At 34.0% G+C, this 26,956-nt stretch overlaps 4 protein-coding genes and 1 pseudogene across 6 annotated transcripts; 2 read left to right on the top strand and 3 right to left on the bottom strand.

Moving 5' to 3' along the window:
- The first annotated feature begins 2,364 nt into the window (after positions 1–2,364).
- On the top strand, positions 2,365–2,967 carry LOC141702221 (uncharacterized). Its single transcript, XM_074505912.1, has one exon. It carries the CDS (start codon positions 2,365–2,367, stop codon positions 2,965–2,967), a length of 603 nt encoding a protein of 200 aa, XP_074362013.1.
- Positions 2,968–3,706: 739 nt separating this feature from the next.
- LOC141702220 (uncharacterized) lies at positions 3,707–7,322 on the top strand. Its single transcript, XM_074505911.1, has 4 exons — positions 3,707–3,887; positions 4,083–5,939; positions 6,260–6,392; positions 6,437–7,322. Exons 1-4 carry the CDS (start codon positions 3,707–3,709, stop codon positions 7,320–7,322), a joined length of 3,057 nt encoding a protein of 1,018 aa, XP_074362012.1.
- Positions 7,323–8,786: 1,464 nt separating this feature from the next.
- LOC141702225 (pentatricopeptide repeat-containing protein At1g55630-like) lies at positions 8,787–13,531 on the bottom strand. Of its 3 annotated transcripts, none has more exons than XR_012567059.1 (2): positions 11,474–13,531; positions 8,787–9,233 (listed from the first exon to the last, which is right to left on the bottom strand). XR_012567059.1 is itself a non-coding variant. In XM_074505916.1 (2 exons), exon 1 carries the CDS (start codon positions 13,052–13,054, stop codon positions 11,558–11,560), a length of 1,497 nt encoding a protein of 498 aa, XP_074362017.1. In that variant the 5' UTR covers positions 13,055–13,531; the 3' UTR covers positions 10,496–10,634; positions 11,524–11,557. The 3 variants fall into 3 exon arrangements, 1 of the variants encoding a protein (XP_074362017.1); XR_012567058.1 differs by lacking the exon at positions 8,787–9,233 and adding an exon at positions 10,496–10,634; XM_074505916.1 differs by lacking the exon at positions 8,787–9,233 and adding an exon at positions 10,496–10,634 and having other exon boundaries at positions 11,524–13,531.
- LOC141702219 (uncharacterized) lies at positions 9,159–11,546 on the bottom strand (annotated as a pseudogene).
- Positions 13,532–22,078: 8,547 nt separating the features above from the next.
- LOC141702224 (low-temperature-induced 65 kDa protein-like) lies at positions 22,079–25,142 on the bottom strand. Its single transcript, XM_074505915.1, has 5 exons — positions 24,914–25,142; positions 24,627–24,800; positions 23,934–24,533; positions 22,526–23,503; positions 22,079–22,440 (listed from the first exon to the last, which is right to left on the bottom strand). Exons 1-5 carry the CDS (start codon positions 24,996–24,998, stop codon positions 22,403–22,405), a joined length of 1,875 nt encoding a protein of 624 aa, XP_074362016.1. The 5' UTR covers positions 24,999–25,142; the 3' UTR covers positions 22,079–22,402.
- Between the last annotated feature and the right edge of the window lie 1,814 nt (positions 25,143–26,956).

The raw sequence follows: 26,956 nt of genomic DNA, 5'->3' as shown, positions 1-26,956 counted from the left end.
CTTATGTGAAACGTCTCTGAGAACTACTTATAGAGAAGCCCACAAGAACCAGCCGTCTCAGAAGTCCATCAGAATAAGGATTATAAAATTCAGTATTAAAATTTTCGTCCCTGAGCGGCCGCCCCAGATTCCTGTGCGGGCGCCCAAGCTCCCAGGCGGCCGCCCCAGCATCCTGAGCGGGCGCCCAAGCACTTTCTGGAAAATTCTGAATTCTGCTCCTGATTTTGCTTTGTTCTTCCCCCAACTTTTCACAACCAATGCCACACACTTCCATAGGCTTCTTTCTGATGAATTCTTCCTACATACGCAAGTTATACACTGAAATGCAAAAACACTAGAAAAACGCATTAAATACACAAAATACCTAATTTCAAGACATCATTTCAAGCCATTATAAGACGTTCTACGTGGTATAAAATGCCACTTATCAATTTGAACAGGGCAAACCATCACAAAGAGGTGCCACTCTTCTATTTCCCTGTAATGGAAGCACCTCAAGTGAGGTAAGTTCATCTGTCTCTACTATTCCAACCTCAAATAAGATTTAATATGTCACATAATATTTAAACGGGCAAGTAGAAATAATAACTTTATACAAAAGTTACGACGGCATAGCCGGCCAGAAAACTTTTGATTATTACTTGACGGCAGCGCCAGCAGAGCCATCTTTATAGATTTCAATCAGTAATATAAATAAATATATAATAATAATTAGAATAAAATGAGTAAAAGAAATCGTACCTCTTTTATGAAATAGTTTTAGTTGATAGAGACTCGTGGGTCAATATAAGTCGGAGCTCTTTCGAGAATAAAGTTTCAGTTGGCAGAGACTCGTGGGTCAGAATAAGTCTTAGCTCTTTCGAGAATAAAGCTTCAGTTGGCAAAGACTCGTGCTGATAACGTATTGTGAATAATGTGTTGTAAATCACGAATTACTGGATAATGTATGACTTAATAAATGCATAGAGAGAGATTAGAAAGTGAAGAGAGAGAATTATTGTTCAATATGTTTTTCAGTGTGTCTGATTTCAATAACTGAAGGTCCTATTTATACTTACAGAAAGGTATGATAAGATTACACATATTACGAAAAGATAAGATAGGATTGCACGTGCTACGAAAAGATAAGATAGGATTGCACGTGTTACGAAAGGATAAGATAGGATTTTAATAAAAATTATTCCTTACTAAGTTTCTTCTCTGAGAAGTTATGTGAGTCTTCTTTAATAAGTATCGCGAGTCTTCCTTAGTAAAATTTGACAATCATTATTATAACAAGCCTCATTTTCGGATGGGGTCGCGCCAAGCTTTTATACTAATTTTTATTCTGAGTCTTAACTTAGTTGAGTACTTTAGATATTGAACGAAATAATTTTTTTATATTTTCATGGGTGTCTTTATTGTGATTGTTCTGTGTGGAGTTTCAAACATTTTTTTTCTTTATTTGTTTATGGAAATCAAACTTTTTTATTATGTAATAGCTATTGTCTTGGTAATGTTAATCAATTGTTAGGGTTTTTCTGAAAATCTGTGCAGGTTAAGCCAAATGATATGTAAGGAATAATAACTGATTTTGATGAGCCGGGTCATCTTACTAGTACAGCTTTACTTCTTAGTGGCACCAAAAAGATGTCCATTCAAGGTGAACCTAAGGGCTTTGCCAAAAAAAAAAAAGTGAACCAAATGGTGTCATTCCAATGAAATAAATTTTATTAAACATATCAAATTGGCAACCAACTAAATATATATCATTCTATTTTTAATAGTATATAACAATATCTAAAATTTGTTTTAAATATTGTATATTTTTATATTTATATAGGATAAATAAATTTTTTTCCGAATTTTTGAAAAAGCCCATGCTTTCAAATAGGTTCAACTGTACTTTTATTTCAGATTTTTGTAATCAGGGATTTTATTAGGATTTTTTAAGTTTCGGGAAGAATCGGATGATATTCAGGAAAAAGTGATACTCATTCGAAGGAATGGGGCAAACTTTTCAGATTTTTTAACAAATCAAATCGAATTTTAGGTTTTGAATTTCTTGAACATCTTTAATTTTGGTATTTCTATTTAAAATTTTAATCTTCTATTATTGAAAGAAATATCATGGTAAGGATTAGAGATGTTTCAAAAATCTAAAATCCTAAATTTAATTCGACCCAGTTAGGGTGTTGGAAAAATTCGATTTGATAAAAAGCCAGCACATTTCAGCAATGCTAAAACAGTATATTTGGATAAACGTATAAATAGTCTTGTCTATTGACATGGTATAAATGTTTTCTCTCGTGCAATGATTAGTCTATCCTTCACATAGTTTCAGAATCTGTCTCTCTTAGTCACTATCATTTATCCACTAAATCAATGGCTGGGCAAAGGCACGATGTCCGCGAAATGGAAGAAAGCTTTGCCAGATGTTCGATAGAGGATGAAAAACAAGGTCTCGTTTATGCAGAAGATTCATCAGAACTGAGTGAGATCGATACGCGTTGGTGCTTGGTTGGGATGTTTCTAACAGAGTCAACGATTGATTTTCAAGCCATGCAACACAAAATGGCTTCTTTATGGAGACCAGGTAAGGGAGTGTATGTGAAACAATTGGAGCCTAATCGATTTCTTTTCCAGTTTTACCATGAAATCAACATCAAACGTGTTTGCGATGGTAGCCCATGGATGTTTGGCCGTTTTCATCTGGTGTTTGAGAGATTGAAAGAAGGAATGGATCCTCGCACCATGCCCATAAACAACCTGGACATTTGGGTTCAGTTACATGGCATAGGCACGGGCTTCATGTCACAGCGAGTTGTCACAGATATCGGGAATCACATCGGCAAGTTTGTGGAAGGGGATGCAAACAACTTTGTTGGTGTCTGGAGAGAGTACTTTCGAGTTCGTGTCACAATTCTACTGCATTCCCCCTTAAAACGGAGGATGAAGATTATGAAGAACGCTACTGAATGGTGCTAGGTGCATTTCAAATACGAAGTTGTTCCTACATTCTGTTTTATTTGTGGCGCAATTGGTAACAGTGATAAATTATGTGCAAAAATATTTGAAACCCAAGGGGAGAACATTGAACGTCCATATGGACCTTGGATGCATGCTGATCCAAAGAGACGTTGATACACTATGGGCAGTAAGTGGTTGCGCGCCGGTGGTGCAACTCCGGCATACAACTCAGAAGCAGATGGAAGGGATAAGTTAGGATCCGGAAAATTAGCACCAGTAAATAAATCTTGCGAGATTTCAGGGATTGCTACCGAGATGAACTCAACACAGTTAGTGCCAACTGTAAACAAAATGCAAGGAGCAAATAATGGAGAGTAGGATATTCCACAAAAACTGATACCATCAAATCAGGAATTTCACTATATTCACGACGAGAATAACTCTGATTCTACTGAACTCGTGATCACGATTCCAAAAAGGAGACGCGTGGGGGAGGACAACAATAATCCAGATGACAATATGGACAGTACTCCCAGGGGAGAGGACATGGAGGACAGCCTGAATGAGGATCATCAGAACCAAAAAAACGGATTTTTGGCGGGTGTTGCGTCGCAGGCCTGCCGCTCACATGAGTATATTAAGCTGGAACTGCCAAGGTATGGGTCCATCTTGGAAGTTACAGTTCCTACAGGACGTAATTCGTCAACAACGGCCCGATTTTGTATTCTTGTGTGAAACGCTAAGTGCAAAAGCAAATATGGAGAAGGTGCGAATTAAGCTGGGTTTTCAGGGATTGTTAATGGTGGAAGCTCAAGGTCGAAGTGGAGGATTGACTCTGTTTTGGAATAACCAGGATCAAGTCGACTTACACAGTTTGTCTAGCAACCATATAGATGTTGTTATTATCCCACATGACAAACCCTCATGGAGGTTGACAGGTTTTTATGGCGAGCCAAACAGGAGCCAGAGAAGGCGTACTTGGGATTTATTGAGGAATTTGTCGAGAGACTCAAATCTCCCGTGGTTCGTTATTGGAGATATGAACAATATTAGCTCAAAAACTGAAAAGAAAGGAGGGGCTAATTACCCCTAGTGGTTGCTAGATGGATTCAATGATACTTTGGATGCTACAGGGTTGTCGGACATTGACTTAGTTGGTCACCCTTTTACATGGGAGAGAGGTAGAGGTACTGATTTATGGCTGGAAATTCGCCTAGATCGTGCTCTGATCACTCAGACTTGGGCTCTATTATTTCCTACGACAAAGTTATATAACTTGGAAGGGTCTCCGTCAGATCACAGTGCTATATTTCTTGATCCAAACCATAAAGAGATGGGCGGAAAAATTAAACGATTTCGTTTCGAGAATGCTTGGCTCACAGACCCGTTATGTGTAATCATTGTCAGGGATAACTGGGAAGATAACAGTCAGGCGAATGTGCAGCAGAAAATCAAGTCATGTGCAGAGCATCTCACAATATGGGGGAAAGAGATCACGGGTAGTTTCAATACTCGAATTAAGAACTGTCATCTGAAGCTCAAATCTCTGAGACGGAAGCGCGACGACCAATCGATCCAAGAATATAAAGACACCAAACATCAGTTATTTCTCATCCTGGATCAAAAGGAGATTTACTGGCGTCAGAGATCGAAACAGTTATGGATCAAAGCTGGAGACAAGAACACGAAGTACTTTCATGCAGCTTGCAATAAACGTCAAAATGTAAATCGCATTGATAAGTTAAAGAATAATTCTGGAGAATGGATAGACTGGCAGAATGGTCTACAACAGCTTATTAAGTCATTTTATATGGAGCTATTCACTACAGCTCCAGTAGCTTTTGATGAAGTTATTAACTGTATTTCACAGTCGATTTTCGATGAGCAGAATGGTTGGTTAAGCAAGGAGGTGTCTCGAGAAGAAGTTCAAGGTGCATTATTCCAGATGCATCCAGAGAAGGCCCCGGGTCCGGATGGGATGACTCCGGCCTTTTTTCAGAAACATTGGGGTATTGTTGGAGAGGACATTTTCCAATTAACAAATCATTTCTTTGCTACGGGTGAGATTCCTCAAGGGCTTAACGATACAAATATAGTTTTGATCCCAAAAAAGAGAAACCCTACGACAATGGGGGAGTTGAGGCCGATTGCGCTTTGTAACGTGCTTATGAAAATCATAACCAAGGTGATGGCAAATAGAATGAGAGGTCTGCTAGAAAATGTAATTTCGAACACGCAAAGTGCATTCATCCGGGGTCGGCTAATTTCAGATAATGTTATAATTTCTTACGAGATCATGCACTATTTGAAAGGAAAAAGAACAGGCAAAGACGGATACATGGCTTTGAAGCTTGATATGAGTAAGGCCTATGATCGTATTGAGTGGAATTTTCTTAAAGCTATTCTCCTAAAGATGGGCTTCTTGCCATGGTGGGTCCATCTTTTGTTGCAATGTGTGACCACGGTGGTTTATTCTATCAATCATGGGGAATATGAAATAGGTCCTATTACTCCAACTCGTGGAATCCGTCAAAGAGACCCCCTTTCGCCATATATATTTATCATCTGTGCTGAAGGTTTATCAGCTTTACTACGGAGATGTGAGGAACATAGTCTTATTCATGGTGTAAGAATCTGTAAACGAGCCCCCACAGTCACTCATATGTTGTTTGTCGACGACTCATACCTATTTTGTAAAGCAAATCATATTGAAGTTTCGACAGTTTTAGAGATTTTGGAGACTTATGAAAGAGCATCTGGGCAGCAGGTAAACAGGTCCAAGTCATCGATCTTTTACAGCACTAATGTGCTAGATTACAATAAACAGCCCATTGGTCAAATTTTGAAGATGTATGAAGCTAGCATGCACTCTACTTATCTGGGATTGCCAAATATTGTTGGCCGAAATAAATCTGCAATGTTAGGTTATCTCAAGGACAAAGCCAATACAAAGATCCGCAGTTGGAATGTTAACCATGTATCACGAGCTGGTAAGGAGATTTAGTGAAGCAAGTAGCTCAAACACTTCCCAGTTATGCTATGAGTGTATTTCTTCTGCCTTTGGATATTACGAGGAATATTGAGGAAACTTTAACAAATTTTTGGTGGAATTCCTCTCAAACAAATAACTCCAGGATTACTTGGATGTCTTGGGAAAATCTGTCGAAGCATAAACATGCAGGAGGTATGGGCTTTAGGAACTTTCGAGATTTTAATATTGCGATGCTAGGCAAGCAAGTCTGGCGTTTGATTTCTTTTCCAGATAGCTTAGTGTCCCATCTGTATAAAGCCAAGTACTTTCATGGTACAGACTTCTTTCATGCAACGGCAGGTCATAACCCGAGCTTTATCTGGAGAAGTTTACTCGAAGCAAAGCAGCTACTCCGGGATGGAACTCGTTGGAGAATCGGGGATGGCACAAGCATTCAAATTTTAGATCAACCGTGGCTCCTGTCAAATGATTGTCCGTATATTACTTCGTCTCCAGTCCTCTTCATAACAAAACGGTGGATTCGTTGATGTGCCTAAACGAAAAGAGTTGGGACATGGAAGTTTTGTCGGATGTTTTCAATGAAAGGGATCAGTCATGTGTTTTAGATATCCCTCTGTCAGAGTCGAATCACAGTGATACTTGGTTCTGGCTTCATGAGGACTCTGGTATTTACTCTGGGAAATCAGCTTATAAGTTTCTCCAGTCTCAAAAGGGGTCATGGAACGTTAATGAGAATGATAGAATCTGGCAGGTTCTTTGGAAGATAAAGGCCCATCCAAAATCTCTGAATTTAGTCTGGCGTGCTCTTTCAAATTGTCTGCCAACTCTAGTTCAACTTCAGATGAAACGTGTGCAAGTCCAGGCTATATGCCCTCCGTGCCAAGGTGAACCTGAAACAACTTTGCATGCACTGGTGCAATGTCCATTTGCATCCCAGTGTTGGTCCATTATGCTTCCCAGCGTCCAGGTTAATGTTTCTTCATGCTTTAATTCTTGGCTGGTCACTCTTCTATCTTCTGTCAATGCTCGGGTTCAAGCGGAAATTATCACTCTCTGCTGGGTAATCTGGAGAGCAAGGAATGATCGTGTCTGGAATCAAAAATCATCTTCGGCTAATAAAACAGTTGTTGCAGCAAGGCAGTACCTTACACAATGGACTGAAACCCAATGTAGGTCGTTTGTAACTCCTCTTCAGCCCTACGTAGAAGGAGATGGAGCTTCTAAATGGGTTAAACCTCAATCGAACAAAGTTAAGGTATCAGTTGACGCAGATGTTTTTGAAGAGTGGGGTGGTGTTGGTTTTGGAATGATTGCCAGAGATTCTAGGGGGAGTTGGTTGAAGCTCGAGCGTTATTTCACCCTCGGTTGGTTTTTCCGTTGATGGCTGAAACGATGGCCTTCAAAGAGTCCTTGAGTTGGATGATGGAGCGAGGCTGGTATGAGGCCAGTGTGGAATTTGACTCCTATGCAATGGTGCAATCTGTTCGGAGTAAAATACCCATGAAATCTTACTTTGGTTTGATTATTGAGGAATGTCGTTCTATGCTACAGCGGCTAAACAAAATAGATTTATTTTTTGTCAAGCGATCTGCTAATATGGTTGCCCACCATTTGGCTCGGGAATCATATTATTTGTCTGGTCGTATTATTGATAGGAGATCTGTTCCTATCTTGATTCAAAATTGTATTTCTGTGGATTTAATTCCTTAATAAAATCTCAGCTTTCCGTCAAAAAAAATATATTTGGGTGATTCTTGTGCCTATTTACAATAGGACATTATAGTAAAATCTTTATAAATTAATAATATTGATATCGGTGCATTTTAACAATTTACTGAAATTATTTAATTATTGAGGTTACATGTACATTATCATTATTATATCGGATCAAAAATTTATATTGAAAATATTTATAGTGGGTTACTAAATTATAGACTACTAATTAGTGAAGGTTTTGCTGTATAATGTTTGTTTGTCATGTTTTATGATTTATGTGTCTTCAATGATAATTTGTGGCAGTTCATGGGAATTTATTTAATTTCTTTTATTAATTTATTAATGCTAAAAATGTTTTTTTATGTCATAAGTTAATGTACGTATATGCACCATTCAAATAATTTAATATAGTCTTAATAAGTATCTCTATTTAAAACACATATTTCTCTTTAAATATGTGCTAATAAGGATTTGATTAATCATATTCAAATAATATATCTTATCATTAGCATTAATTTTGACCAGACAATTAAAGTACTATTTGATATATATAACCAAAGGTATTCCCTATGGTTAGATTTTGTTTTATTTTTTAAATTTTAAATTTAGTATTTACTCTTTTTTTTGGAGAAACAGTATTTATTTTAGTACTTATTCTTTTAATTAAGATTTTATTTTGTAAGGTCTTCTATTTTAGAGTCTTCTAAATTATATTATCCATTAAGAAAACTTAATTTAGTTAAATTATTTTTTTCAGGAAATGAGATCAATTATAGGATTTCTATTTTCAGATATTAAAAGTTCTATTGTTTAATCTTCAGTAGATATCTTGCATAATTTCTGATTAGGTGATAAAAAAAATTAATGAACAAAATTCTTTCAGTGATGCATATCTTGTACTTTATTCTATGTACAATGTCAAAAAATTAAAAAAAATTATCATCGGGAACATACCAAAATATAATCGGCACATTTTAAAAGAATTCAAAGTCTGAAATTTAGGATCGAGAAATATGATGACAACTCGTTTAGGTTGTTAAAAAGGAAGGAAAAATTTAAAAAAAATAAAGACTATTCATTTGGGTGGTTAGAAATGAAGGATAATTTAAAACTTCTAAACCAAGAGCATTACAATAACTAGGATTTGGGACTGGCATCAAACTTTAAATTGTCTCAACCGAAGACAACAATGATCATTACAGTGCAACTAAGCAAAAGTTCCCATATAATTTGTTTGAGGTGAAATTAGAATCTTTAATATTTAAGAAACATCTTGCTAAGAATCATATTCCTGCAAAGACGCCTGAAACTCCATTTTTATATTGCTAATCAGTTCAGTTCACAGACTAATCATTCCTGCACGCACATATTAGCGGTCCGATGTCATGCCATATAAATGAAACTGAAGCACTGGTACCACGTCTACTGCAATATAAAAGCATTCTTTTATATGCGCTAATCCGCATACTTGTATGATGAAGAAAAAAGCTCCTTGAATCCTTTATCTCCGTGCTGCCTTTAGGTTTAGTAATTGGAGCATCCATTCCACCCATATTCGCAATATATACAAGTCCACCTGTAGTATCACCATAATTAGCAACTAGATAAATGCGTTAAGGATAATTTAAAGAACCTAAAGATGCAATGTGCATTCAAAAACATTATGTACTCAAGACTCTGTGGTATGCATCCTGAAAATAAATTTCTTGTCGTTTTTAAGCAACCATTAGAACATTTATTTACGAAGAACCAGTGAACAGCATAAGCATGTTTTCTGTTCTGAAATGAGAAGTCTCGTCTTACTAAACAAAGAATAGTCTTCGATCTTTCTATCCGGTGTCAGTTTTAGACTGGCAACAAAAATTTTTTTTTGCTAAATGACTAGCAACAATTGCCACTTCCACACCAAAATAGCAAACCCCTTACCTTATTATATTGTAAAACAGTACTAAACAAAGGCTCAGGTAAAAAGGGGAAGAAGTCACAAACACTAAACTGTCAACAAGTTAGAAAGTTACAATGTGAATACCTATGAAGTGCACTCTTATCTCAACCAAAGGCCTCAACTAGTCTGACATTTTACACTGGAAGCAAATATAGGCATTTAAATTTTAACTAACCAAAAATACATAACTAAAAGGCAGAAAAGCAGGCAGCATTGTAATAATTAGACATCAATTAATGGACTAAGACATATCCTAAACAGAAAGTGCAAAGGCTTCATGTCTAGGCGGAATGAATGCTAAAACAAAAGTTTATGTCTTGAGATAATAATGATGTACATACAGGTTATTCCAATCAGTAGTGTCCTCTCTGACAAGATGAGTCCCTTTCACCCTTCCACTACGGCCAAAATGCTTAACCTGCATAACTTTAGGTTATATCGTCTCATCCATCTTATCCACACCAGTGGGAGCAGAGAAATCACGATAGAATAAATTATCTGAGTCATCAGTTGATGAGTGATCATCAGAATCTGTCTGGTAAGAAATTATGGTGGTATTTCTGCATAAACCTCCATTTATGGGGCAGCAGGCTTTGGAATTTTTTCTCTCCCACTCCCTTCTTTCATCCTCTGTCATATTTCTTACCCTCTCAATTTCTTCCTTCTCTTTCAACATTGTTCCTCAGTCATCTCTATCCCTCTTGATCCTTGCAATCTCACCAGCCATCCATGCTCATATTCCTCTGCCTCATTCAGGTCATCATCAGTGTCAACATCTGCAATATCAGCATCCAGTTCCATATTCTTCTAAAAAAATTCATCCTTCCGTATCTCCTCAACAACTTATTGCTTGGTCTCGATCTTTCTCTCTTCCAGTTTCTTTTTCATTCAATCTTCAAGTGCACGGTCTTCTGCCTCAAGCCTCTCACGTTCAGCTATAGTATCCCTCTCTGACTTCGGAACGGAGATAGGTTTCACCATCCCAACCTGGCTGTTCTTCATCTGAATCAGTCTCATATTCAGATTCTTCTTCTGAATGCACAGGATGCTTTATTAATGATATTTATAAATTTTTATATTTATTAAACTTTTTCAATTTTTTTGCAGAAATTGTAAAATAAAATAAAAACTGCACCCAGTTGATGATACTTATTTTATTTATAATTTTGAAATACAGATGTGCCCCTCACGACCTAACCATCATAACTCCTTAACACTAATTATATATAGGATATAATATATTATATATATATGATACAAATTAAAAGTATGTGGGTGAGAATGAGATTGTGAAAGAGAGAAATTATATTCAAACTCTATTACATTATTTTATCGGAGATTTTTTGGGTCAAGTATTTTCAATTTCGGATTAATATCGGATCATACGTCGAGTTATTTTGAATTAATTTTAGTTCGATAAATCTAAACATATTCCACTTTGATCATTGAATCAGTTCCGCAGTAACAAGATCACAGACTCTGTTTTTTTCTGTCTCTATTGATAAGCAGACATTGACAGTGACAGAAGAAGAACCCGTTCCAAATCACAAGAATGGCAGATTTCAACCCAAAATCTAGTTTGGAATAGTACAGAGTACAAGAATAGAACTCCAGACACGGGGTGCTAATTAACTATAAGTATCTGTTAGAAAAAGGAAATATATAATCGTCACGGTGAATTAAGTCATTAACCTCGGAAACCTTGAATAAATGAAAAGTGTATTGATATTGGATAGCAACCTACAAGCAAGTAATTATAAAATTTCACAAATAAGTCACAAAAAAGCTTTTCCTGTCATGTATTTCTTTCAGCGAGAACGAAACTAAGAAAATGAGAAAAAGATAGTAAGCAATGACAGAACTAAACTTACACAGTATAAAAAAGAAGCAGCAGGTAATCTAGACCAATAAGTACTCTTACAAATTTACAGCTGAATTCCGCATAGTTAGCCGCCTTAGCATCTTCTATAACGCTTAAACTTTGATATGAGATCAACATACCTCCCCTTTTCCACCATAACTCTTATAACTTCATTAGCTTCAGACATCTTTCCAGCATTCCGCAAGTAACTAACCAGGGTATTATACACGAGAAAATTTGGATTACACCCTCTGGATTCCATATCTTCAAGCATCAAACAGGCCTCCTTAAACATCCCTGCCATGCAAAGCCCACGGATCATTGAATTGTAGGTAAAGACATTTGGGACCTGGCCTTTGACAATCATCTCAGTAAAATATTCCTGAGCTGTCTCCAGCTCTCCTGCAACAATAAATCCTGTAATAATAACAGTGTAACAAACCACATCTGGCGAACATCCATATTTAGTCATCTCAGTAAAAAAATATTTGCACGCATCCAAATTTCCAGCTCTACTCAGCCCATCTATCAATGTAGTGAAGTGAAGAACACTTGCCTCAATGCCAACTTCCTTCATATGGTTCAAAAGATTAAGTGCTGCTAGTGGTTTGTCACCTTTTCCAAGAACATGAAGAAGGATGTTAAATGTATGAGAATCAGGAGAAAAACCATTCCTACCCATTTCTTCTAGTAGTCTGTGGAACTGTTCAAGCTTCCCGAGCCTATATTTTGCAACCATTAAAACATTATAAGTCAATGTATCAGGATCATGACCTTCGATCAACATCTGCTGGTATACCCACTCAATCAATTTGTACTGCTTCACTGTAAGAAGGGAGTATAAAATTGCATTGAAGGAATGCTTAAATGGCCTATAACTAAATGACTTCAACTTAACAAATCTTTCTACAGTTTTTCTAGCTAAACCTGCTTGACCACAGGTACATATTACAATGTTGAACGTTCGTGCAGTTGTCGGTAATCCTTTCTCAATCATTTCATCAACTAATCTCCACATAGCTTTATATTCCTCAGAATCTGCAAAAATCTTCATCATCAAATGATACGAATTCACTGTATGCGAAAAGTTTTCTTGTTTACCAGCCCACATAAAGAACTTATAACCCATTTTTGCGTACCTGATTTTATTGGCATAATTAATATTCGTCAATATCCCTAAAAGAACATATCGCACAAAGAGGCCCGAAACTGTTACCTCCATATCATCTAAACCCGCTTTTGCATCAAAACCAGGACCATCTTGACTTAAAATACTCAAGGCCCTATCAGCATCACTTCTCGCCTTCTCCAAAAAACTCCTCCGCATTGAGAATTTTGGTTGAGAATAATCAAATTTTCCATAGCTGCAACTAGTTCCTGCACAACCTAACGATTCACTAACCTTTCTTTCTTCATCCAAACCCGAAACAAACTCCGAACAATTAAAATTCACATCCAAATACTCCTCACTACTTCCAAACTCACTATCCACTCCATCACCATTCCTACTACGGCTACACAAAGACCGCGAAAAACGAGAAAGACTAGAACTTTGCATAACCCTTCTAACAAAAAGAGTTACACAGTACATGGCAAGAATCTACTAAGAATCGAATCAAACCCATTACATATCCAATTCATTAACTTCAAATAAACCAATTAACAGCATTTAACAGCTTTAACAAACTGATTCCAAGTAAAACTCCGCTAAATTAATAAACTGTGAAAACCCCATTAACAAGAATCTCATAAAAAACAAACCCAGTTTCAGATTCACATAAGATTGCAATCACAAAGAAATCTTGAGATCAAAATGTGCAAATTTTTAGGGTTTAATGAGGGTTTAGTGTAGGTAGTGAAATGAAGGAATAACTAACCTTGAAGGAGATGATTTTGAGGCGGAAAAGAATTAAAAAGTGGAGTAGATTCAACAACAGAGATTAGTGACAGTGTATGTATGGATGAAGTTGTAAATGAAAGAGTAGGTTTTTGAAAATCAAGAAATTGGAGGAGGCCAGGCCAGAGTCAAATTGGGACGTAGCCTATTCGAACCGAATCGGAGCCCGGGTAATAAAACCCATGTTGGCTTAAAAACGCGGAGATGCACCAAAACCCCTTGGCCGGGTTTTAATCGGATTTCAAAAAATCCGATTTTTTTTAAAATGAATCGCGTCGTGTTTTTCTGAAAATTGGGTCTGATTGGGTCGAGTTTGCCCTAAAATACAGTTAAATTTTTTTAAAGTAATAGGGTGGGTATCAAAAAAAAATATTATTTTTTCGAGTTTATTACTGAAAATAAAAATACACTTTATCAATTATGTAGGGACCAGAAAAAATATTATTTTAGTGAATTTATTATTTTATCGATTTTTATTTTATTGATGTTTAACTGTATGAAGTCTGTTTTAGGTTCACGAGTCGGGTCGGGTCATTCTAAACCAAACTTTTATCCTATCTTTTTTTAATTATACACAAGTACTATTTTATATTTGTACCTTGATTGATGTGATTAGTGTAGATAGCGAAAAAAATATCTTAAATTATGAGAAGGAGTAGTTTTGTTTAACTTACAAAAGAATAGTTTAGAAATCGAAATAAATAATATTCTTTTATATTGCATTCAAGTATTCTCATTTAATAACTTTAATGTTTAACGGTTGTATTTACCGTAACAAATCGACAATTAATCAAATATAACTTGTCCGGCTTCTCATAGTACATAATTACATATAGTTTTTTAAAATTATACTAATATCAAGTGAGCACATAACATTCTGATATCTGTTTCATTTATTATAGATTGCTGAATTAAGTCACATGTATCATTCCCACTATGAGACAGATGACTCTGTCTTTTCTTTGAACCTAATACGAAAAATATATGATTTATGGTCTAATAATAAGACGTAATAAACAAGCAAAGAACAGGGTTAGATGGAACATTATATGTGGATGATGGATATAATGGTCCAACTGAAAGTCACTTATGTCTCACATTGTAATATTCCACAATTTTTAGTATTCGATTAATAATAGAATAATAGAAAAAAAGTATTAAAATTAGATAAGAACTAGGATTTAAATTGGAATTAGACTAATGGGCCTAAAATTCAGATCCAATTATTATATGGATAACTTGTAGGTTATGATATAGGGTTTTGTAACGTTATAAATACACCTTATTCGTCTTACTCGTTTTTATTCATTACAATTCGTAGGGCTCTTCTCAACAAAGAATAGCAGTCTTATAAAATTCATAAAAAATTCATCGTAAGTCAGAATTTGTTGATTCTGGACTTTTCGGAAAGGTCTTTTCATTCTCTACAACTTTTGTGTTTCGTATTTTCCAATAAAACGTTGTTTAGAGGGTTAAAAGAATAAATTCAGATCTGGTCAGGTTTTGAGGTAAGTTTTCGACCAATCTTACTAGTGTTTTCAAAATTGTGTGTTATGCGTTTATATTTGATTATCAAAATATGGTCCAAGTGATGATATAATTGAAAGTATTATGTGTTAGAGTATATGTATCGTTGTGCATGCGTGGTGTGTCTCGATGATAATTTAAGATCTTTGATTTGTGTCATGGTTTCTGAAAATATTGAATAAGAACTTAGGACCGCATTCACCGGATTGTAGTGACAGTTTTCTGAAAATTTAGGACCATTATCACCGGATTGTAGTGGTCGTGGCATGAATATTTATTTTGAATTATTGTTGATTATGTATCATGTGTATTGTGAGTATCGAATAAGAATAAGAAAGTTCATCGAAAGTGTTTGTTCTGTATATCATATCGCATAGATTATTATATTTTGTTATATGTGTATGTGTTACTTGGCCTATTAGTTGGATCGATTGGTTTTTGTTAGGCTGTATAGCTCATTACTTACAATTTCAGGTTTCGTGTAAGAGTTCGAGTTAGATAGCATTCAAGTTCAAGGACTTAGTATCGGAGTAGATTGACTTTTGGACTTTCGCTTTTAGTTGCGCTTTCATATCGTAACCTTTGTAATGGACTTTTGGATTAAAAGTGTATTTTGTATTAGTTTCGATTTAGAATTAATAGTCCGGAAGTGCGGGTTGTTGAAGTTGGTATCTAGAGTAGGCTGTCCTTCGGAGTGTATTAGTTATGGGACTAGTACATTCTCTGGGATGTGTTCCAGTGGACCATAGTTTGACCTTTGGTAGATAAGGGGGTAGACGGGGTAGATTTGTCTCGAACTTTAGGATTGTTGTGAAATTGGGGACCAAATTATTTTAAAGGAGAGTAGTATGTAATATCCCGTAATTTTTAGAATTCGATTAATAATAAAATAATAGAAAAAGTATTAAAATTAGATAAGGACTGGGATTTAAATTTGAATTAGAAACTGTAACAGCCCGCACTTTCTGACTATTAATTCTAAATCAAAACTAATACAAAATACACTTTTAATCCAGAAGTCTATTACAAAGATAACGATACGAAAACGCAACTAAAAGCGGAAGTCCAAAAGTCAATCTACTCCAATATTAAGTCCCTGAACTTGAATGTTATCCAACTCGAACTCTTACACAAAACCTGAAATTGTAAGTAATGAGTTATACATCCCAACAAGAAACCAATCGATCCAACTAATAAGTCAAGTAACACATACACATATAACAAAATACAATAATCTATACGATATGATATATGTAACAAACATTTTCGATGAACTTTCTTATTCTTATTCGATACACACAATACACATAATACATAAACAACAATAATTCAAAATCAATAACTCATGCCACGACCACTACAACCCGGTGATAACGGTCCTAAATTTTCAGAAAATTGTCACTACAATCCGGTGACTGCGGTCCTAAGTTCTTATTCGATATTTTCAAAAATCATAGCACAAATCAAAGATATTAAATTATCATCGAGACACACCACGCATGCACAACGATACATATACTCTAATACATAATACTTTCAAATATATGATCACTTCGACCATGTTTTGATAAAATATAAACGCATAGCACACAATTTTGAAGACACTAGTAAGATCGATCGAAAACTTACCTCAAAACCTGACCAGATCTGAATTTACTCTTTTTAACCCTCTAAACGACGTTTTAATGGAAAACACGAAATACGAAAGTTGTAGAGAACGAAAAGACCTTTCCGAAAGGTTCAGAATCAACAAATTCTGATTTATGATGAATTTTCTATGAATTTTATAAAATTGCTGATTTTTGTTGAGAAGAGCCCTGCGAATTTTAATGAATAAAAATGAGGAAGACGAATAAAGTGTATTTATAACGATAGAAAACCCTATATCTTAAACTACAAATTATCCATATTAGAATTAAATCCAAAATTTTAGGCCCACTAGTCTAATTCAAATTTAAATCATAGTCCTTATCTAATTTTTAATACTTTTTTATTATTCTATTATTAATCGAATTCTAAAAATTACGGGATATTACGCATATACACGTGTGACCAAACAATTATAAGATGAAGTACACAGTGCTGATATTTTGCATATCAATGCGGAATCTGGAGAAACCGAGAAACAAATTAATGGACATTGGTGTATTTTTTCGTGTATATCAAGTAAAGGAACATAAAACAACTATTTATTCATTCAACTAAAGTATCGATACATTCTTTAGAGAATGTTGGTCTACTGAATATATCAAGTTTAAACAAAGACTTGATGTCAGTGAGAATGATTCATATGGTCTGTTATGAGGTGTAAAAGAGTAATTGTCTTAATACTAATGAGAAGATCATACACGAACATATGCAAGGTTTGATCATTGATAGTCAAATGTTCTTTTAGTTAAATATGGACAAAAAACATGACTTGTTGAAAAATCAAATAGAACTTCGAAGTGTAAATTGCGTAGTAACCTGAGAGATTATGTAAATGTGTTGTTACACTGACAGAAGATTTATCATATACTTTTTTTATTTTGTCAATTGTAGTTCTTAGAATTGTCGCATTAAGGTCTGAAAAAAATTAGAAAATCATGTAGACATCATCAATTAATTCGTAGGTAATGACTTAAATAACAATTGAACTATTTACAAAGACTTATATTTGTGTATTGCTTGTTATTTGTCTGTCCAGGGGATCTCTTTTGTTGGGTTATAATGTGATGTTTCAGTTGTTCTCTTTTGTTGGGTTATAACACCGCGATGTGATGTTTTAGTTGTATTAAACGTTTTTTGTGACGGAGTTGTTTGATTCACTACAACACGCTCTACAGAAAAAAAACTTACAAATACAATTTCTGTAGATATATAGTTAAACTATAATAATGGTTGCTAATGTACAAAATGATTTTTAGATGCAGCAGAAAAAGTAAATGATATGTAAGAAATTGCGATATTCATAAACAAATGTCCAAACTTGATAAATTCTGCTAATGGGTAATCACACTTCATTGAGTGTTAACAGATTGTACCAGTGTCCTCTGTGATGAATCGATACGGTAATCTGTAGATGAATTTGATACATCTGAGAAAAGATTGAGATACATTTTAGATTTGGTTGAATGTACTACATCACGATCAAAACAAAAAAATACCAATATCAATTGAGCACGCAACATTCGAACTTATATTTTGGTTTATGATAGCCTTGAGTTAAGTTCCCTTTATCATGCCCTCCGTGAGACAGATGACTTTGTCTTTCTTTCAAACCTAATAACAAAAATTTCACAACATAGACCAAGAAAAATACGTATCAAATAGCCGAAAAACAGACATAGACAAAATATTATGTACTGATGATAAAGATAATGTTCCAAGAGACAATCAATTACGTCTTATACACACATGTAATGAAATAATTGTTAAAAACGAATTGTTTACAAGTAAAGACGGATAAATTTAGTGATGACATACCAGATTTGTCCATCTTCGAATAGTAAAGTTTTCGTTGAAAAGTGAAGAATTAGTGCTAAAATAATGAGGAGAGGAGATGATAAACATTGTGATAAGTAAGAAAGATGATTGAATGCAGTGTTTCTTTTCTTTAATCGTTTAAAAATTATAGATATTCAAAATCTAAATTAACGTGATTGTTGCTCGCATCAAGGAGTTATCAAGATAGTTACCATATTGGATTGGACATATAAAAACAGGTGATCCGGATGATATGGATATGCTAAATAGTTACAGTATAAACCTAGTATAAAATTGAATTAGGATCAACCATGGGTTAATATAGATGGTCCATCTAAATTTTTCATTACCAAAAAGGACATAAAATGGCTATTAGGGAAAAAATTAATCAAATTTGTAACATTTAGACAAGATAATAACCACCCAAAAAAGTTAGGACCAAACAAATTCACAAGAGGGAACCAAACATTAAAATGCATTATATCATAAGTCTGGACTTGAAAGAACCGATACCCGGTTATATTTTAATTATTTTTAAAAAAATTATTTTGAAATAGCTTAATTTGAATTATATATATTAATATAATATTTTTAATACATAATAATGAGAGTAGAATAAAATAATAAACACCGATACTCAAAAAATAATATTACCCAAACTATAAATATTGATTATCAATTTTTTATTAAATATTAAAATATAATAATGAATATTTGTGTAAATAAAATTAATTTTGAATAAGATAAAATTAGTGAAGAAAATAAAACTATTAAAAATTATTAATTTAAGAATATAAAAATGAGGAAGAAAGTGAATGAAATATAGGTAAAATAGAAATGAGAAATCGGTGAGAGAGAATTAGTGGAGGTGATAAATGAAAGAGAGGTTAAAAGTAAATTAAATGAGGAGAAAATTATTAGTGGAAAATGACATTAACAAAATTAATGAGAGCTTGATGTAATTTCTTAAAGGAGAGTTTGACAATCTCTTCTATATATAATGGAATAATAAGGGTATAATTTTATGAGATTAAAAAGTTTTATTGAAAAGACTAAATTACCTCTATTTTTAATATTTATATAAAAGATGTGATTTGTGATAATCAAAAAGTTATTTCATTCAACTATACAACCTCTTATCACTACACCATATTGTCGTATATGATTTTTATCATAGACATAATATGTAACTGTGATAAATGAATATTTTATTTAACTTTAAATATACTTACTTGAATTACGCAAAAAAAAGGATAGTTAGTTGAATATTTGTACAGTTAATTTTAAAAAATTGAATTTCAAATATAAAATTAGGCATAATACATAAATGGATTATTATCTTATTTATTAATCATTTTTTAGTTTGAAAATATATCTCATATATTTTTAACATATTTTTTATTATAAAAAGTAATTGAAATGTACATATATAATTTATTTTTTAAAAAATATTGAAAATAGAATCGCTTATATATAAATAATCTATATTGGTATTATATATTTAGATTAGTTCGAATTATAATGAGTTAATCCATTTTAGATATTGGCCCATTGTTCAAAAAATACTTGAAATTTGACTACATAACCTGGTCGAAAAACATCGTCACATTATACGTTTAGTAAATTTAAATTACAAGCTCGGCGACAATATCTTACCAATAATGTGATTTTTTTTTAATATCTTATGTTAATATACATTAATGTGTTTGAGGTCTTTATAGGATCAAGTCAATTGATTATTTATATTAAAATTACTAACTTCACTCGTAACGCATTATTATTTTTGGAATTTGTCACAATTTTAAAAATATTTGAAATTTGAAATGAGATCTCACTAGATTTGTTAAAACTACGATGATATATTAAATCGATTTATTTTTCATTTTTCACTTAAAAAACTAACTTTTAAAAAAAAAAAAATTAGATCCGCAATATTCATTGATCAAGATAATATTATACAAATATTTTTAAATTATTTTAATATTTTGAATTATTCAAATAAAAGTTATATCTATACTATATTGTAGCATTTGATTTAATGCATTTTATATTATTTAAGGAAAAAACATATAGTGTTCAATAATTTGAAGGAATTAACCAGTTCAAGTGATATATATACAACTTTATCGAACTGAAATTTTTTAATTTTAGAAGAATAGTATAAAATGTTATCAAATTATTATATGAAGAAATATTAGAGTAGTAATGAAAGAAACTTAAAAACGGTTTAAATAACGATATAAATACAATTTTTCTTTCGAATTTTTGAAAAAAATCATGAATATCAATAATAAATCTTAAAAATATATAATTTATTTTTATGGTACAACTATGATTGATACCCGGTTGTGTAAAAAAATAGATCTGGATTGTTTGTCAGTGATAATGTGAATATCATATATAAATTATAGCAATTTATTTATTACATAATTTTAATTTTTGAATAATTATAAATACATGTTATTTAAGTAATCAATTATCTCACCAGATGTTAATAATGATTATACATGTACATAAATCAGATATTTAGCATATAAATAATTGAAACCTCATAATTTTAATAAGAGATGTAACATACAATAATTTACATGCTAACACACACATACATATAAGTTAATCTTAATTTATTAACGGTAGTGTAAATAAAAAATCAACATTTTTCCATACATACATATATTAAATTTCAAAAACTAATATTTTTCATTAAAATCAATTTTGATATTAACAATAATGTAAATTTTACATTATTGTATATTATGATTGCAAGTCATTCTAACTTCAGTTATGCATTTTTTATCTTTTTAAATTGAGTGAGTTAGTAGTGAACTCAGTAATAATATAGAGCAGTACATATAATTTATTTAAATAAAATTCAAGATTTTGGTCCACTCTGTATTTAACATATATGTTAATTGAAATTTTTTATTTGTAAATATATCAACGGCATTCTAAAAATTAAGTTTAATCGTTTTGTTTTAAATATACACTTACTACCCTATTTATATTCATTCATTAAATATAAAATAATCGGTAAGAAAAATATAATTTAATAATAGTTGAGTGTATATTCACGTAAAACTGATGATTCGAAACTCCTAACGTTATAGAGGGGAACATAAGGCTTGTTGGAGAGAAATTTTATCTCTATTTCTTCAAAATTTGACTCAAGAGTTTATATAAGAATATTATTGGAGTTGCTATACAAACATTATAATTGCATGATATATAAAAAAACTCTAAAAAATGACCCTTGCCTCGCACGAATTATTATACTAGTTCGGGTTATTATACTAGTTAAAATATATAATGATGTAAAATACAGTCTATTTTAGTATAATGTAGATGAGGAGTTTGAGCAGAGGAGGAAGCGCAAGACAAGTCAAACTATAATTTGTAATGTAGATGAGGAGTTTGAGCAGAGGAGGAAGCGCAAGACAAGTCAAACTATAATTTGTAAATCTTAATGCTGCTCATGCGCCCCGTTGATTTCACTTATTTTGAGACCTCTATAGAGTTTAGTTTGGTAATATTTTTTTAATTTTTTTTAATAAAAATTTAAACATAAAAAAAATAAAAAAATAATAATAAAATTATATTTTAAATAAATATTAAAAAACGTGTCAAAAAGTAATATAGAGAATTCGGAAATAGTAAACTTTAGAAGTATATTGATGGATTTATTATTGAAAGATATACAGATTATTGTATTCGATTAAACTTTCTGAATAAGGTAAATTCATAGTTTTATTATTATACATGACATGAATTTTATTTGCAACTCGCACATCACTTTCATATTTCACAACATACATTATTAACACAGTAACCCCCACAGTTGCATGGGCACAAGCACAACACTCGTAACATAAGAGCATTGCTACAGCAATGCCAAGCAAAACAAAACTTAAAAAAAAATACACAAACAAGTAGACTAATCATGCCACTAGAATTACAACAAAACAAACATATACAAGACTTTGATCACATTCTGAAGGTCCTGCTTAATTACTAGACTCCTGAAGCCTTCTTCCTCCAGAAACACCCTGAGCATCAGGCATTCTTTCCCATTTCTCCTTCATTATTATCAGCTGTATAGAAAGCATACGATTAGTACAAACATTTATACACTTTAATGCTTGTAAGAAAATGCATATGTAAAGTAATTTAACTTGCCTAAAGTTGTTCCGGGGGTACTCTGAGCTCGACCTCCATGTCCACCAAACCATGAACCTATTGCACCAGTAAGCTTATTAACCACACCTGCTCCAGTCCCTATATTTTCCAGTCCGCTACCTTCTTCACCAGTACCCAACCGCTTGGCCACTTCTCCCGACTCTGTCACCTTCCCCATCGGCTTTCGCTCTTCACTTTCCTCTGGCTCGCGTTTATGAATAGCATCAGAAACAATCTGAGAAATGCTACGTTCTCCTCCACCACCACTAGGCACTTCATCCATTTTTTCCCCCTTAGGCTTACCGAAAGACTCGGTAATCATTGAAGACAGCGCCTTATCTTCTTCACCTGGCTTCAGCTTTTCCACCCAATACTCCTTCACTGATACCCCTTTATCTTGCCCTACATTTCCTCCTTTCTCCTGAGTGGTTTCAGCTCCAAGGCCCGACGCTTTTGTACTTGCTCCACTCCCAGCTCCAACAACCTTCCCATAAACAGGTGCCAATGTGTCCGTCACCGTAGCTGCAACTCTATGGGCATAATCACTAGCAGTCCCAGCGACAGATCCCGTCTTGTTACCCTCGCCTGGTTCACGCATTTGCTCAATCTTGGACGCTATAACATTTTTAGCTGACTGAGCTGTTCCAGCAATAGCGGAAGCAGCAGCAGCAGAAGCAGAGGTGATCTTCTCAGTGTACGTGCTACTATTGCCTGCAGGGTTGTATATATCCCCGGGAATGTCCCGGGGATTATTGCCTGCAGGGTTATATATATCCCCAGGAGTGTCCTTAGGATTAGAAGCATTGTTGCTTTTCGGAACAGAATCAGAGCTTCCACGGGGCATTGGCTCGGGAGCAAATTGGTCATGGCTTCCTGAATATAGTCCCTCTTCTTGCTCAGTGTTTGGTTTTTCTTCCGAAATCCCCATTTTATTGAAAGATTTAATTACAGGGGTGATTCCCTCTGCTTCTTCACTACCTGCAACATATTTGATTTAGTACAAAAATACACAAGCTTCATAACCAGATAACAAAGCTAATTAAACTAATTCTACTTTTAGATGGTGGTATAGAGATAGATTTTTGCCTCTCATAAACCAGCTTACTTATCAAGTGCTTATCTAATTAATCCACTAATTTGCAGGCTAATCAACAAGTTTATTTCTGACTTCCAAAAATCAAGTGCTCCATTAATTTAAATGGTGACGGGCTAAATTATTGTGTATCAACCCTAGTTAGTTGGTTCGCTAAACTAATTTGTAAATAGAGTATACAGGGTTAAATTCTGATATAAACTTAAAAACTAATAACAAACTCTAACAACCAGTGACATTTAGCAATGAGAAAATTACAGCTATACAGAACAATAAATCAATCAAGCGTATGCAAAGTAAGGAACTTAGTCATACCTCTACCAGCTGGATCAATAGTTTTGACCTGAACATTAAAAGGATGAGCCCGGATGTTGGGACCTTGTGGATCGACTTCGAAACCAGTAGTCCCTATCCCACGACGGATTCCTTCCATAGCATCTGAATCTCCAAGTTGATCCGGATTCTTTCTTTCCTCACGCACATTTCTCCCTGTTCTCGTATTAATACCTTTATGAGGCAATTCAGGATATACATCTTCACCGCTCCTTGTATCAACAAGTTTACAAGGTACAGGCGCATGCTTATGTTCTTTCAGAAGATGTTTTCCATGTCCTTCGTCCACTTGCCACTGAGCAAAAGGCCTTGTTTCCGGATCAACAATCGGAGAATCATAATGAGGATTAGCCATGGAAGGCCTATCCAAATTAGTCCTTCCAGCGGTCGGCTTTGCGGAATCATAGTGAGGATCGCCGACCATCGAAGGCCTGTCCAAATTAGTCCCTCCAGCTGAGATAGGCTTTGTAGAATCATAGTGAGGATCGACAATCATTGAAGGCCTATCGAAATTAGTCCCTCCTGTGGTAGGATGGCCGCTACTCGCTCGAGTAGCATCCCTGACAGCTTCCGACTCATAAACTACAATCAATTGTATATAATCAGATATGCATTCAACATAGGCAACATTATTTAAGAGAATATACTTGTTGTTACTCAATGCATTTTACATACTTGGCGCGCCGTGGATTTCAGGATCTTCAACCATTTCCTCCTCATCATCTTCTTCATATTCGTCTTGGCTGTGGTTATGATCATGACCATGTTTCGTAAGTGTATCCTTTATCTTCTTAGCCTTTGCTTTCACTTTCTTCAACACCGATGGCTTCTCGTGATGGCCTTCTTCACCTTAATGTATACTCAAAAACATTAGAACTTTAGAAAACAAAAAAGAACTGTGGTTTTTATTCAAAAAAAATCAAAATGAAGCAAAAAAATAAAGTAACTACTGAATAATATACCTGAGTGTTGTGCAGAAGGGCTGGCTGAGAGATCAGTTGATTCATAATGATGGCCGTGAGTGCGAGGTAACTGTTGTGATTCCATGGCTGTAGATTTGATTTTTCACTTTCAGAGAACAATGTTTAGCCTAGCAAAACAAGTATATTTCTGTGTTTGTAAAGATAATAGTTAGCAAATTGTGTGAGATGGATGTGAATGAAGTGTGGTTTATAAAAGGCAGGGCAGGGAAGCAGATAGTATATAAATTAATATTAAGTTGCATTAGAGCTGGGCCATCTTTGCATGGCGGTGGATGTTAAAAGAGGACACGTATCAAGTTGTTGACGCGTGTCTTGAGAAGTATTATAGACGTGGCTTCTTTTCCAGGTGTTCGATAGGATATGATATATGCCAATCCACATGGGCTCTTTGCTCAAACCAACGTTTTTAGACAAAAAAGTATAGTATTATTATTTTGTTACCTTTGTAAATTGACAGCGGTGAGGCCATGCTCAATCTATTTACACATGGTCAAAATACATGAAACCGAACTTTTTATTACTAATCAGGACCAGCGTAACGTTCCTTGCTTTTTCAATTGCAAATAAACTTTTAGTTCAAGAATTTGAGTATGGTGAATTTAAATGTCATCGTAAGGTTAACGAATATTAAGTAAAGATCATGCTTCCATACTTGCTCAGACACGCAGCAGAAATTAGAGATCCAAAACACTCGGGGAGTTTAACATCAAAAAATCATTTGTTGTCATTAGAATTTTGAATACAAACCTTGGAATATTTCGCTTTCGCAATGGGATAGTCATAAAATATAGAGATCTATGATAGGCAAAAGAACAGGATCATGATGATCGTTATAATGTAATATCAAGCAAAATAACAACAAAATACACCACTTAAAGTTGCCTCAATGCTGATAAGTTGCATCAGTAAGCAGAATCTGGTGATACTACAGTTTTTTGTTGCACAAAAATATTCCATCCGATCTCGCATTTCCTACAGTTTCCTGGCAATAAATTTCAGACATAACCCTGTTTCTTCATTGTTTTTTCATATATGGAGACTGCTGCTTGCATCACTTCTGGTTGAGCCATGAACTTGATTCTTACCTCCGAAAGAAATAGTAGTTCATCATTTTCTCTGCATTCTCCTTTCATCATTTCCAATGCCCTAGGTGCAACTCGAGGATCATAGCCAGCAGAGGCAGCCAATAGCATCCCAAGGAGGTATGCTTCGTGCTCGTGCCTGATGACAAAGTAACCGTTACAGAATGAGAAGATGACCCCTAGGATTGCTACAAATTCAAATTGGTATGCTTCACACTACCACTTGATTATATGTGGGATTGAAAAGTGGAACAGGACAGTCGTATAAGACATAGATGAGAGTATAAGACATAAGGAAATAGCAGCAAGAGTTTAGAAGACTGTAGTATCTTCACTTTTACAGTTCTACTAACAAATTACAGCTACATTAAGAACATTTTGACAAGATCAAAGTGAATATAAATCACGCCAATTTGAGAAAAATAAACAAAAAAGATATTTTGTTGCACACTTACTTATGAATTATAGAATTATTTGAATGTCGTGATTTTTTTTGCCAGATTTAAGATTTTGCATATAGACATCAAAAGGTAAAAAATAGGGTGTCTATTGTAGGATCAGAAACTGCTTGAGCAAACAACGCATTCATGAACAAGATCAAGAATTAGCACACTATAATGTAGCAGTATAAGACGACACTACTGGGACATGAGACCAGCAATACCTGTAGATGCATATCTGATAGGAAATCAGTTCAACACGTATGTTAGGAATCATTATTTTTTCGGACATTTTTGACAGTTTTATGAATAATGCACAAGGGCATTAAAAGGTAAAACAAAACAGGTCTATGCAATATGATAGGATTAAAAAATAACTGTTTGGCAAGAAGCATGCATCAAATAGAACTAAAATTAGCTTATGAGCGCTCTAAAATGCAACAGGATATAAGACAGTATATGGACATGAGAGCAGCACTACTGTAGATACGGCTCGGATA

The sequence above is a fragment of the Apium graveolens genome, unplaced genomic scaffold (assembly GCF_009905375.1).
Source record: "Apium graveolens cultivar Ventura unplaced genomic scaffold, ASM990537v1 ctg4796, whole genome shotgun sequence".
Lineage (NCBI taxonomy): Eukaryota > Viridiplantae > Streptophyta > Magnoliopsida > Apiales > Apiaceae > Apium > Apium graveolens.
The sequence above is the reverse complement of the archived record's forward strand: the minus strand, read 5'-3'. Positions and strand labels throughout refer to the sequence as shown.

What these genes read in the sequence shown, in the direction of transcription:
- LOC141702221 (XM_074505912.1), top strand. Translation starts at nt 2,365, where the DNA reads ATGGCTGGGCAAAGGCACGATGTCCGCGAAATGGAAGAAAGCTTTGCC.
- LOC141702220 (XM_074505911.1), top strand. Translation starts at nt 3,707, where the DNA reads ATGGAGAAGGTGCGAATTAAGCTGGGTTTTCAGGGATTGTTAATGGTG. An exon ending in ACCCTCATGGAGGTTGACAG is followed by an intron (nt 3,888 to 4,082) that starts GTTTTTATGGCG and finishes TGGATGCTACAG; the next exon opens with GGTTGTCGGACATTGACTTA. An exon ending in ATTCAAATTTTAGATCAACC is followed by an intron (nt 6,393 to 6,436) that starts GTGGCTCCTGTC and finishes CTTCGTCTCCAG; the next exon opens with TCCTCTTCATAACAAAACGG.
- LOC141702225 (XM_074505916.1), bottom strand. Translation starts at nt 13,054, where the DNA reads ATGTACTGTGTAACTCTTTTTGTTAGAAGGGTTATGCAAAGTTCTAGT.
- LOC141702224 (XM_074505915.1), bottom strand. Translation starts at nt 24,998, where the DNA reads ATGGAATCACAACAGTTACCTCGCACTCACGGCCATCATTATGAATCA. An exon ending in TATTGATCCAGCTGGTAGAG is followed by an intron (nt 23,504 to 23,933) that starts GTATGACTAAGT and finishes AATATGTTGCAG; the next exon opens with GTAGTGAAGAAGCAGAGGGA. An exon ending in TACCCCCGGAACAACTTTAG is followed by an intron (nt 22,441 to 22,525) that starts GCAAGTTAAATT and finishes CTTTCTATACAG; the next exon opens with CTGATAATAATGAAGGAGAA.